The 12,291-nt window shown below is 53.4% G+C and overlaps 1 protein-coding gene across 1 annotated transcript in view; it reads right to left on the minus strand.

Annotated features, from left to right (window-relative positions):
- Positions 1-9,646, minus strand: part of ABCC3 (ATP binding cassette subfamily C member 3) — a 47,805-nt gene extending 38,159 nt beyond the window's left edge. The window contains exon 1 of the mRNA XM_052657687.1: positions 9,583-9,646. Within this exon, the coding sequence (XP_052513647.1) occupies positions 9,583-9,627 (45 nt within the window). The 5' untranslated portion in view covers positions 9,628-9,646. The remainder of the gene's footprint in view (positions 1-9,582) is intronic.
- Between the last annotated feature and the right edge of the window lie 2,645 nt (positions 9,647-12,291).

Consider the following 12,291-nt stretch of genomic DNA (forward strand, 5'->3'; position numbering starts at 1 on the left):
GACACGACTGAGCAACTTCACTTTCACTTTTCACTTTCATGCATTGGAGAAGGAAATAGCAACCCACTCCAGTGTTCTTGCCTGGAGAATCCCAGGGACGGGGGAGCCTGGTGGGAGGCCGTCTATGGGGTCGCACAGAGTCAGACAGAACTGAAGCGACTTAGCAGCAGCAGCAGCAGCAACAGCAGCTATCTAAGCTATTAAACATATGCCTGAGTTCTATCATCTTAAGAAAACAGTTCATGGAGTGGTCTGCACACCCTGCTTCCCCCTCCTCAGCCTGTCCCCACTCTTTAATTCCATCTGGGTCAGCACTCTGCCTCTAATGCACCTGCCTACAGTTGCAAGATATCTGAAATGCAGTTTTGTGCCCCTTGCCTCATGTCCCCAGACCCGCTCCTGGAGCCAAGTCCAAGCACCCCTCCTGCCTTCCCACTGCTCCTTTTCCCCAATGCCAAACTCACTTCACTCTAAATTGCACTCCTACACCTTTTTTCAGTCGGGTCCCTCTTTCCACTTGTCAAAATCCCAATAATGACAGGGCAGGGTGGCGGGCCCAGCTTAGGACCCACCTCTCCCAGCTTGAGCATCCTTCCAGCTCTGAACTCAGCACTTAAAGACCTAAAGAACCACCTTCTAGAATATGTATTCCACTCGATGATGCTCCGGTAAAGGCCTGCTATGGGCTTGGTGGGGAGGTTGGGGAGGTGGGGTGGGGGGTAGAAGTACACTTGGGACAAATGGTTCCTGCCTCTAGGGAGCATGAAGTCCACCGACACCTGCTTTGGGGGCGTTTCACTCAAACCCTGGAAAGCAGAGGCTTTCCACATACATCTTGTATTCTAGAACCCAGTACTCAGTAGTCACTCAAGCAATGCAAGCCAAGGACCAGCAACTCTTGCTGAGCACTGGCACTCAGCCCAGGGCTGAGGGCTGGATCATAGAGCGGGATTACACTGTAGGCCTGGTCGGGCTCTTCCAAGGTGGGGGAGGCAGACACCCCGGCCTGCCTGGCTTTCCTCTTTAAGACATTTCTTACCCAAGTATAATATACTTACAGAAAAGCACACACAGCTTAAGTATACACCTCAGTGAATTTTCACACACTGAACATGCTTGTGTAGCTAGAACCCAAATCAAGAAACAGGACATGGCTGATGCCCGGAAGCTCCTCTTGGGCTTCCTCTTAGCCACTCCTCATCCCAGGGGAATTCTGTTCTGCGTTCCAAACACATGTGATTTTGTCCACGTGGGACCTTCCTATAAAGGAAATCACACAGCCTAGATCTCTCATGTCTAGCTTCTTCGCTCTGCACTGCATTTGGGGGGTCTCACCCTCGGTGTTGCGTGTGAGGATTCTTCCTCCCCATTTTTACACGTGGCCCAGTGTATGAAAGGACCATGTACTGATCCATGCCACCCTCAAGTGGCAGCCACACCCTGTTTAACCCTTCACAAGCCCATTAATCCCATCCCCTTCGTTACCAGTCCGATAGCTGGCCCAAGGCCATCCCCAACTCTATCACCTGGTCTTTGGGCCTGGAGGGAGGGAACTACTGACCTCTCTGGGCCCAACTCGAGCTACACCTTCTACAGAAAGCATTTCTGGGGTGCCCCAGCCTCCAAGGGGCTTTGCTTTGCTTTGTTTTGTATGGTCTCGGCACTCAGGCAAATTACTCATTACCTGAGTGATCGAGGCCCTTTATGTTTCAGCAGCATTTTATTATAGCACTTAAGAGGTCATTATTCCAAAAGAAAAGAAGAGAAACAGTATTAGGCCTGGTTTGCAAAAGAAAAAACAGGTTCCACTTGCTCTGGCAACAGGTCCAAGGACACCTGGCAGTCAGGAGCTGGGAGGAGCACCCAGGCCTTGTTAACACCAAGCCACTCCCATCTCGTGCTGCTTGGGCCTGCACCTGTGAATATATCTTCTCTCTACAGCGATGTGAGCCCTTCAGGGTAGACACTGGGCCTTACTGTTACTCTTCTCCTCTCCTGCCCCACACCTTCCAACTCCCAGCACGGGGTCAGGTACGAGGAGCAGCCCAGATTGACCTTGTCAGTCAAGGTCTACTCATCCACTGACGAGGGAGAGTGTGTGTGGGGGATCGGAGCCTGAGTTCAAAGGCACAACCAGGACTCACGCTTACGATGGGTCAAGGGCAAGGCTCTTTGAGGCAGGCAGGGAGTGGCTATGATGTAGAGGACCCAGTGTGGGTCCTCACTGGAGGAGCTGTGGAATCGTGGGTGAGCTGTGGAATCGCAGGTGAGCTGCCTCATTGGAGCTGTGGAATCGTGGGTGAGCGCCTTCATCCCTCTGAACCTGTCTGTGCGCGTGAGTAATGGCCATCGGGATAGCATCCCAGCCAGCTCACTTCGGGGGGAGAGTGAACAGCAAGGCGCCTTGACTCAAATAGGGCAATACTGGAGGAAGCAGGTGACAGAGCAGAAGCTGCTGGGACCTTGTTGTGGTTTCATAAACTTCCATTGTGGCAACAATCAAGAGATCTTAGGAGGACCAGATGAGCGTTTTGATCCACAGGGAGATCCGGCCTGGGCTCAGTTGGGCAGAGCCCTCTCCAGGAGATAGCGTACCAGACCATGCCTCTGTCCCCAGACATCTATTTACCTCAGACATTCTGCTAAGACCTGAGGACTTCCCAGATGGCTCAGGGGTTAAGACTCACCTGCAAATGCACAATACATTTGAGACACAAGAGACCTGGGTTCAATCCCTGGGTCAGGAAGATCCCCTGGAGGAGGAAATGGCAACCCACTCTCGTATTCTTGCCTGGAGAATCCCATGGACAGAGGAGCCTGAGGGGCTACAGTTCCTGGGGTCGCAGAGTCAGACCCGACTAAGCATAGCGCAGCTCAGCAGCCTGCTAAGACAATGACAGGACCCAGCACATACAGCGCGCCCAGAGCAGGACTCCTGCCTGTCCCTCCTCCAAACTGCCCGCCTTGACGCAGGGCAATGCTTTCCTTCTCTCAGGCTGGAATCCTCCGAGTCATCCTTGGTTCTTTCTCTTTCTCTCACAATTCACACCCAACTTTTCAGCAAATCCTGTCTGTTCTACCTTCAAATTATTAGGTTAAACTACATGAAAGGATTATATCCAATGCTTTTTATCTATAAAAAGGCATCTTCACCTGGATCTCCCTGATAGATCCAGGATCTAACTGCTCCTCTCCACCCCACTCTCTCACTTGATATGCGGCATCACCCCCTCTCTCCTCTCCCTGCTTCTGCTCCTGCCGCTTACCCAGCAGTCTCCTTCAGTACAGCAGTTAGAGGCACGTCTTCATGAAACCTAAGCCGGACGTCTTAGCGACGCACCATGTCACTGCTCTGGTTAAAACCTGTCAAGGGCTCCCCATTTCACTCAGAGTAAAAGCCCAGGGTGCCCTTGAAACCCACATGATCTGCTCCCCCGCCTCTCTGACCTCAGCTTCCCCACTCCCCTCTCTCACCTGCCTCCCGCCCTCTGTGCAGTCTCCCAACGTCAGGCCTGCGCTAGTCTCCAGGCAGCGGTACTGCTTCATGCCCTCATCACCTGCAAGCTTGTGCTCAGATCTCAGATCTTATGGACGTCCACCCTGACCTTTCTAATTAAAACTGGAATTGTAACCCCCACCCGGCTCCTGCATCCCCACCCCTGGTAGCCTGTCCTCCTTTCCCATAGCCCTCACCATTATCTAGGATAGTATATAACTGAGTTATTTGTTATGTTTATAATTTTTCTGTCTTCTTCCACTGGAATATGTGTTCCATGAGGACCAGTTTGTTAGTTCTGCTGGGTCAGCTAGGCAGCCCCACTGCCTAGAAGAGTTCCTGGCACAGAGACCACACTCCTATGCATTTGTGGAACAAAAGAAAGAAAGAATAAATGGACAAATAAGTTAAAGTTACCCTCCAAAACCCATACGTGCTGCTGAACGCCCAGGAGCTCAGACTGTTGTCTCCTTGACACCAAGGCACTCGAGAGGGTCTCTGACCCAAACAAAGCTAAGTGTAAAGGACAGGGTTAGTGGAGGTCATGGACCCCATACAACTCCTTGCAACCCCACAGGGTTGGATGGGTGATCCCTTCTCAAACCACCAGCCCCCAGTCTCCATTCTGAAGAACACCAGCTGGGCTGGGAGCCAAGACCACAGCCCTCCCCCACTGCCACCCACACAGTTTCCACGGCAACAACAGCCACCTTAACAATGTGATTAAACAGCTGGATGGGACTGATAAGGTCTGGCGCCCAGAGTGGACCACATACCGGGGAGCCCCTTCACGGGCACCAAGACTGAAATCCCTACAGACCCCTACCCAGCAGGGGACAGGTGGCAGTAAGGACCCAAGAGCCCTCTGCCACAGAGCCTTTAGGGACTTTCCAGTCCCCGGGAGCCCCAGGCTTTTTGATAGCCTCTGTCAAGAGAAGAGTAATTACTTCCTTAATCCTGTGTTGTGGGGAGAAGGGATCAACTGACAAGTTCATTATCTCAGCAGAAATGGAGGTACAGAAAAAGAGCATGGGCCTGTTCACACGCACTAACTATAGCCTTTGGAAGGGTCTGGGTCTGGAGGCAAAAGTCTGTGGCTCACAGCCTGGCTGGCCCTTCTGCTTCTGAATGGGCCTTGGCAACCAGCAAGAACTTCAGGTACTTAAGCACCACTGTGTTCCAAGATTATTATTTAATGTCCGCAACAGCTGAGACTCATGGCTGAAAAGTGACCAGCCCTGGTTTGCATGGACCTGAACCCAGGCCGTGCAGCTCCAGAGTCTCAGTCCCTGTCAGGGCTCCAACATGACAAACCACCCTGGGGATAGAACATGTTGTGTCCAGCTCACCTGAAACATTAAAAATCTCCTTTCAGCCGTACAGCCTGCCCTTAAACCACCTCCTTGCTGTGGCTCTTCTCACAGAGCAGAGGGAAAGGGGCTGCCATCACCAGGTAACAGACTAGCTGGCATTCTGGGAGCCGCTGGACTAGAAACCTGACTATCCAGTTAGAAGGAGAAATCCAGTCCACGGATTAGCCCCCATGAGCACCCACCCCAGCCCAGGAACGCCTCCTGGATCCAGCCCTGGAAAAGGAACAGCTCCAGGTGGGGGAGGGGAGGTTCCCCCCACCCCACCCCGCCCGCAGCAGTGACACATCCAAGCCTCACCGCCCCACCCCAACAGGGATCCTGCTGCATCTGTGCTCCTGGGTCAGCCACACCAGGGAGGGGTGGACACCACCCAGGTGGTCTGACCCTGCCTCCTCAGCCAGTCAGCTGGCAGGCCCCACTGGGGCCTCCCTCCCTGGGGGCTGGTCCCGGGCTCCAAGGTCATTTCCTGGTGAGAGGACCAGCAGGCGGGCTTGGCAAAGTTCCCTCTCAAGTGCCACTTCCTTGACTCATTTCCTTCCCTAAGTCTCCAGCTCTCCAGACCAGGTCCGGGACATCAGGGCTTGGGAGAGGCCAGCCTGGGGACCTAATCTTTCTACCAGGAGCCAGAAGTTCAGAGGCTCCATTTTGGTGCCCCAGGTGGGATGGAGAGAGGTATTCTAGAGCCCCTAGCTTGGCAGGGAGGACTGGGTTCCTGGTGGGGGTGGTGTTTGGTGTCCAGTATGCTGAGGGGTGTCTACCTCCTACCTACCTGCCTAAGCCATCCCTGCCTCTGCCAGTTTCCCAGATCTTTGGGGGTTACTATCTTCATTTGAAAATCAAAATACATTGAAATCAGAGCCTTTTCTGTTACTCATATGTTATGGTGGCCGCCTATTCCGACTGTGCAGTGACCCAGGAGGAGGCTGGGGAAGACCCTGGCATTCCAGAGCCCTAAAGTCCACAGAAGCCTAGTCATAACCCCCCCTGAGTCTGAGGCTCAGGTGTTCAGAATCAGAACGGAGCAACTAGACCTGAAGGAGGTCCCAGCTGGAACTCAGAGAGGGTGAGCAATTTGCCTAAAGTCACACAGCTAGTCAATAACAGAATGGCACTAGCTGGAACAGAGCGGGAGACACAGGGAGTGTCTAGGGACTAGAGCCCTGCCCCTCCCTAGGGTGAGTAAACAGCCAAGGGAACAGTGAAAGTGAAAAATGGTGCCTGACCAGCAGGAGACCCTCAGGACTCTGCCAAGAGCTGCTACTAGAGTGTAGCATGTGTAGAGTGTGGACAGGGTCAGGGAAAGAGGTCTGAAAATCTCAGAGGAGGAACTGGTGAGCTTCCTATTGACCACACATTCTCTCTTACCAGCTGGTCGCAGAATTTCAGGGCAGGACCCCGTCTCCTTCCTCCTTCCACCGCCCCCACCAAGTGGTTACTAATCCTGTGCTTGAGCCCCCCAGTGATGGGGAGCTCACTATTGCTCAGGCAGTCAGTGCCATCTTTGAACAACTCTCCTGATTGGGACCATTGGATTTCTAAGCCTGCATCAGCCTCCCAGGAACTCCCTGGAGCCATCAGATGAAAGCTAATTCTGCAAACAGGTCAAGACCTCCTTAGGGCAAACAGCTGGAGGCCCTTGCTCTGTGCACCCTCATCACCACGTGGGTGTTCCCCTAATCCTCCAGGCAGGAGGCAACATGATGCATCAAACGGACAGTTCCACCTTCTTTGTTCTAGAGGCATCTCTGGATCCATGATCCCTGGGCCACTTGGCCACAGTTCATTCTCTTGCAGTTTATTTCCACACACTCCCAAGCATGATCAGAGGATGCTGGTAATACATCCCAAGGCGGGTAGAGGTAAGAGAGAGTCAAAGAAAGGATGAGTCACTCATCCAGTGCACAGTGTGTGAGAGTACAAAGCACGCACGCACATGTCCAGCGGGGTTAGGAGTCCCCTTGGGGTTCCTACTCTCACCTTTAGCTGGGGCTAAGGCAGATGGATTTATCCACAAATTACCCAGGAAACAGCCAGTGGGAGCCCCTGGCCCAATGGCCTTGCCAGCCCCTTTTTTGTAGGTCTTCCCAAATCTAGACCTGCTAACCTCATCTCTTCTCCTCTTTATTCCTCTTCCCAGGGATATCATGACCCATGAACATCTTACCAACAGAGAGTTTTACGTTCTCAAATCATTTCACATTCTGTTTCTAATCTGATCTCCATATGTCTTGTGAAATAGTTAGGAGATGGGTTATTTCCCCATTTCACGGGTGGAAAAACAAGCTGGGAGGATAAGCTAGCAAAAAGGCTGGGTAGAATAAACAAGTGGCCCAGAGGGACCTGAACCATGTCTCTTGCCCCTGCTTTACACCCTTGGCTCACGTATTTTCTGGCTGCCCTGAACCAACTTCCAACAAAGTGGGTCATCCATAGGCCTCAAAGATAAAAGGTTCAGGGACAAGTATACCTGACACACAATGAATATGAGCTGCAAAGTAGCACAGCATCAGTGAGGAGCCCTGAGCTCCAGGTCTTGTGGGTAACTGAGCTAGAGCTGAGGTTGTAGCTTCAGCCTCCAGGCCTCAGACCCTGCTCCCCTTCTCTCAGCTCTGCAAACACTCAGAGGATGAGCTGGGAACCTTCCTGCTTTTTCTTTACCCCACCTCCAGTCACCAGCCACACTGGGTACAGCCTGGAACAGCTTTCAGGAGCCAAGAAGATAATATGGAAGATGGAAGGCGCTTAGACATTGAAGTCAGGAAGAGGAGTGGTCAGTTCCCTTGTCATTTGAGGTATCCACTCAGAGACCTCAAAGGAGTCACCTCTTGGACCTAACATAGATGCACTGACTCCCATGGACCCTGGGGTTCTCAGAGGAGGTGCACATAGCTCATAAGCAACAGGAAATTCAGGGACCAGGGAGTCCAGAAGCCCAAAGGTTCACAGTCAGGCAATGGCAAAGTTAGAACCATATCTCCGGGTCCTGTTTTCCAGTCCAGCAATTCGTAGCTGACTGTCATATGACCTTGAAAAATCCCTTCCTTCAGTTACCCCAGCTCTGTAATGAGGGGCTGAGCCGGCTGCTCCAAGCCCACAAGCTCTGATACTTGGATTCCACAGCATCATGGAAGGCCTGAGAACAGGAAAGGAGTCCTGAGTTCCCCAACTCCTGGTCCCTTAAAGTCTGTTCCTCGGAGAGTCCTAAGCTCTTAGGGTTAACAGTCTACCCAGGAACAAGAGGCCCTTGCACTTGAGGCTTGGGCACATCTGCCCCCTTGATCTACAAGTCCTCTGCTGGGCCACCTCAGATACTGTGATCTGCCATGGCCACATCAGCCAGGCTTCAGTGGCAGTGAGAGGAAGCTTACTCCTGAGCCAAAGGAGCAATCTCTGGAATCTGGTAACAAGTGACCAGATCAGACTGGATAACAGATGGGGTTCCAGTGGGGCCGGGCAAGGAGAGCCACAGAGAATTCACACCATCTCTGATGAACCAATTAGTGACCCAGAGAAAAAGAGTGATCCCCCCAAATCGTTTTTTACAGGTATTCCAATGCCCCACATTTAAAAAAATCCATGTAACTCCCCTCAGCCCAGCCCAAACACAGACCAAGGGTAGGGTTCCTGACTGTATACACACACTTATGTACACACAGGTGCACACACAGGCACACGCACACACACAAGCACCCACCCATGGACAACACACACGTTACATGTAACACCAAGTACACCTGTACAAACACCAAAATGGGAGAAAGATTTAGAGACTGGGGTTCTGAGGCCCTGGATCTGAGGCCAGCCTACGCTGGGCAGGCCCAGATAACCACCTCAGAGCTGAGTTCATCCGTCAAATGGAGACGCAGCACCACTTGGCCTCCCAGAGCAGCAATGGTGACCAAGGGAGCTGCCGGGAGCAGGTTTTGAAAACTGTCAGGAAGCTCTTGGGCTGTCTACACGGACTGCACCTGAGCTAGCGGGGAGTCCGCAGTCAGCAGCCTGAAAAGCAGCCTAATGTCTCAGAAAGAGATTTGGTGTGTGAAGCGGAAGGCCTGCTTTTCTGTCCCAGCTCTACGCTGCTCTAACCGACTGATTTTGAGCAAGTCTCTAGGCCTCCCTTTCCCCATCTGTAAAACGAGAGGGTGGACCAGGAAAGCCTGATACCATGTACCTGGAAGGCCCTGCCTCCAGAGTGAGGTCTGCCCCTCACTCCTGTGGCTGGGGCAGTGAGGATCGCCTGCTCTCTGGTGCCTCTTGCCCAGAGGAAAGAAGAGACTCTTTCCAAGAAGCAGGAACCCTTGAAGGAGAGGAAAGCCCAGTGCAGCCAGCCTCCCAAAGCACCTGGTCAACCAGGGTCTGGGGGTGGGGGGGGCATCCAAGTCCTAGTCTATGGGGCAGGTGCTGAAGGGTTATCAGCATCTGCAGATGGGGACATGCCTCTTCTGCCCCCTGCAGTCAGCCTCAGAGAGGGACTAGGGTGAGGGGGCAAGCGGGGACACCTTCTGAATTCAGGATGCCACCCACCGAGCCCTGGAGGAGCCTGGTATTTTACTTTCCCAGACTCTGCCATGCGGCTGGGGAGGACAGGGAGGCCACCAGGGCCAGGCTTTGGGCGGTGCCACCCAGGCCTCCTCCCCGCCCCACATCGCCGTCTCCCCGGGGCTGTGTAAGGGCTAGCCAGTTTGCGCCCTGAGTCCGGGGACACCTCCTTACCCAGAACTTGGAGCCGAGCTCCCCGGAACCGCACAGAGCGTCCATGAGGTCCGGGCGCGGCGGCGAGGAGGGCGAGCACTATCGCCTACCAGCCCCAGACAGACCTAGCGACCGCCTGGAGCCGCCTCCGCCCCGGCGTTCCGCCCAGGCCCGCCCCCGCAAGTCCTTCCCCCGGGCCCTTAGGGTCGAATTGCGACAGCGCCTCCCCGAAACTGCGGCTCCAGGAAGGTTTTGGGGACAGGAGCGGAGGCCATTGACACAGTGACAACTCCTTCAGGTGGCCCCTGCGCCGCGTTGAGAAGTCCCAGAGAGATGAAGCTGCTAGGGCGGGAGCTGGGTCTGTTTGCAAGAGGGACACACCCAACCCGCCCCCGGACTCTGCTGGGGGAGGGGCCCCCAGGAGTCAAGGAACGTGGAAAGGGACTTAACAGGACTCTCTCCATGGATAAACCCCTGTCACGTTCATCTCTGAATGTCAGTCTCCTCATCTGTGACATGGGAAGAGCTTGTGAGTTACCTGGGAACTGGCAGAGACCAACACACAATGTGCACGTGTGTGTGTGTGTGTGTGTGTGTGTGCGCGCGCGCATGTGTGTACACCCAAGGAGAGAGAATTGGGGGGGTGTCCCAGGATAGTCCAGATGGTGGCTTCTTCCCATGATTTTCTTAAACAGTTGCCCACCTGAGGTTCTGCCCCTCCCTGATTTTCCACCAGCTGCTTCAGCCTCCACTTTCACTTCTGTAAAACAAGGATAATCCAGGTACCTATGTCACAGGATTACTGTGAGGATTAAATGTGAAAGGTATGTAAAGCATGGAGCGTATCTCCTGGCACATTAAGTAGGCTCCACTTCAGCCTGGTAAGGGTGGGAGATGGGCAGGTGAGGCTCCAGGAAGGGCCCCACATTAGCACATCCCTCCTAAAACCGAGTCACCACATTCCCCATCTGTACTATGTGTTGGGGGGTCAATGGCCTCCTTCTCCTGCTTTCCACAGCTTGGCCATGCTGGACCCCTCCCTCCCTCAATTTTTCACTCCCCCAGTCATCCTCTCTTCCCTAATGTGACCCTGGAAGCCAGTTCATCACCCCTCTTGAGGTTGAGAAAGAATCTCCCGTTCCACCAGCACCTCTTCCCTGCTTTTGCCTCCCAACCTTGTTCCTGTCTGTAGGATCTGCCCAGATGATCGCTTCCCTGCACTTGTTGAAAGTGTTTTCTTGTTTGGCTGCTCAGCAACAGGTGTAGATGGGTGCCAGCAAGATAGCACAGAAGCCACAGCCGCCTCCTATCCCTCTGGGCAGGCAGGAAGCCTCCAGAAGGAAGTCTTTTCAGCCATGGGCTATCAGAACAGAGATCTGAGCCAGCATGAGAGGGGTGGAGGTGGGAGCAGAGTGGACAAGACTCCCCCTTCCCCAGGCAGGAGACTGGGGCCTCTCCCCTGCCACTGGGCAAGTCCTCTTAGCCCTTTGTCTGTGCCCCCCCTCCCACTCACCCAGTCTCCCAGCCCCCTCCATCTCTGGGCAGGTCTCTGCAGAGTTTTCACACTCCTGTCACAGTCTGTCTTGGGTTATATTTAGTTGTGAAGAATCAGTCTTCTTTGCCAGTCTGAGAGGTTCCCAAGGGCAGAGATTGACGGTATTACCTCCACCCCCTGCCACACCTTGGGTAGAATCTTTAGTATACTGTGTGACAAGCCCCTTGATATCCCTGGGACTCAGTTTCTTGGGCAACTTGGACAAGATGCCGTCTAGAGTCTCTTTCCATCCTGCTGATCTAGTCTTCTACGTGGAGCAGCTGGGAATCCTCCACCAACCCTTCCTCTAGTTTAGGACTGGGACGCTTGGGTCCTGCCTTCAGCGTTGTGGCTACAGCACCATCCCTTCCAGCCCCAGCCTTCCCATTTTGCTACTGGAGAGCCTTTCCCTAGCCTGTGGCATTGGGTGGGAGCCTCCAAGATTGAGATCATAGTGGGACACCTAGCAATCCTTGCTTCCTCCCCTCTCGTGAGGCATTCATTGGGAGTTTGCCCTTCCTGGCCTCTCATGGAATGTGGCTCCTTTCACAAAGCCAGTGAATAACAGCCACAATATTCCTAGGCATTAAGCTGCTGGTCATTCTCACCAAAGCAAGAAAAGTGAGGCCCTCCTTTTGTCCTGCAGAGTCAGGATGAGCTCCGTGTCTCCTGAATGCTGGGCTATTTCCATGCATCCTCTGGGCAGGATAAATTTCCTGTGTCCTTCACTGTTGTATCCCCCTCAAGACTGCTTGGCGTACTCTCCTCCCTATGCCTCACTTCCCTTTCTGCACCTGACAAATTCTACTCATCCCTAAAGATTTTACTCAAGCCCTACTCCCTCATGCCTTCCTTGAACCTCCCCCACCCCAGTCCTGAGTAGGGATCCTTTCTCTGCACAGCCCGCCCTCCCTGTACTCTATCACTGATTGTCTTGCTTATCTCCCCCAAAAGACTGTGAACATCTTAAAGATAATGTTGTTTGTTTTTCGTTTGTTTTTGGCCACATGGCATGCAGGGTCTTAGTTCCCCGACCAGGGATTAAGCACTGTCCCTCCTACAGTGGTAGTATGGAGTCCTAACGATTGGATTGCCAGGGGCTTCCCAAGGATAATCTTGTTTATCACTATATCCTCAGCACCCAGGATAGTGCCTGGCAAAGTTGGTCTTTAGGAAATACTTGTCGACTGACCAAA

Source organism: Budorcas taxicolor, chromosome 19, assembly GCF_023091745.1.
Source record: "Budorcas taxicolor isolate Tak-1 chromosome 19, Takin1.1, whole genome shotgun sequence".
Classification (NCBI taxonomy): Eukaryota; Metazoa; Chordata; class Mammalia; order Artiodactyla; family Bovidae; genus Budorcas; species Budorcas taxicolor.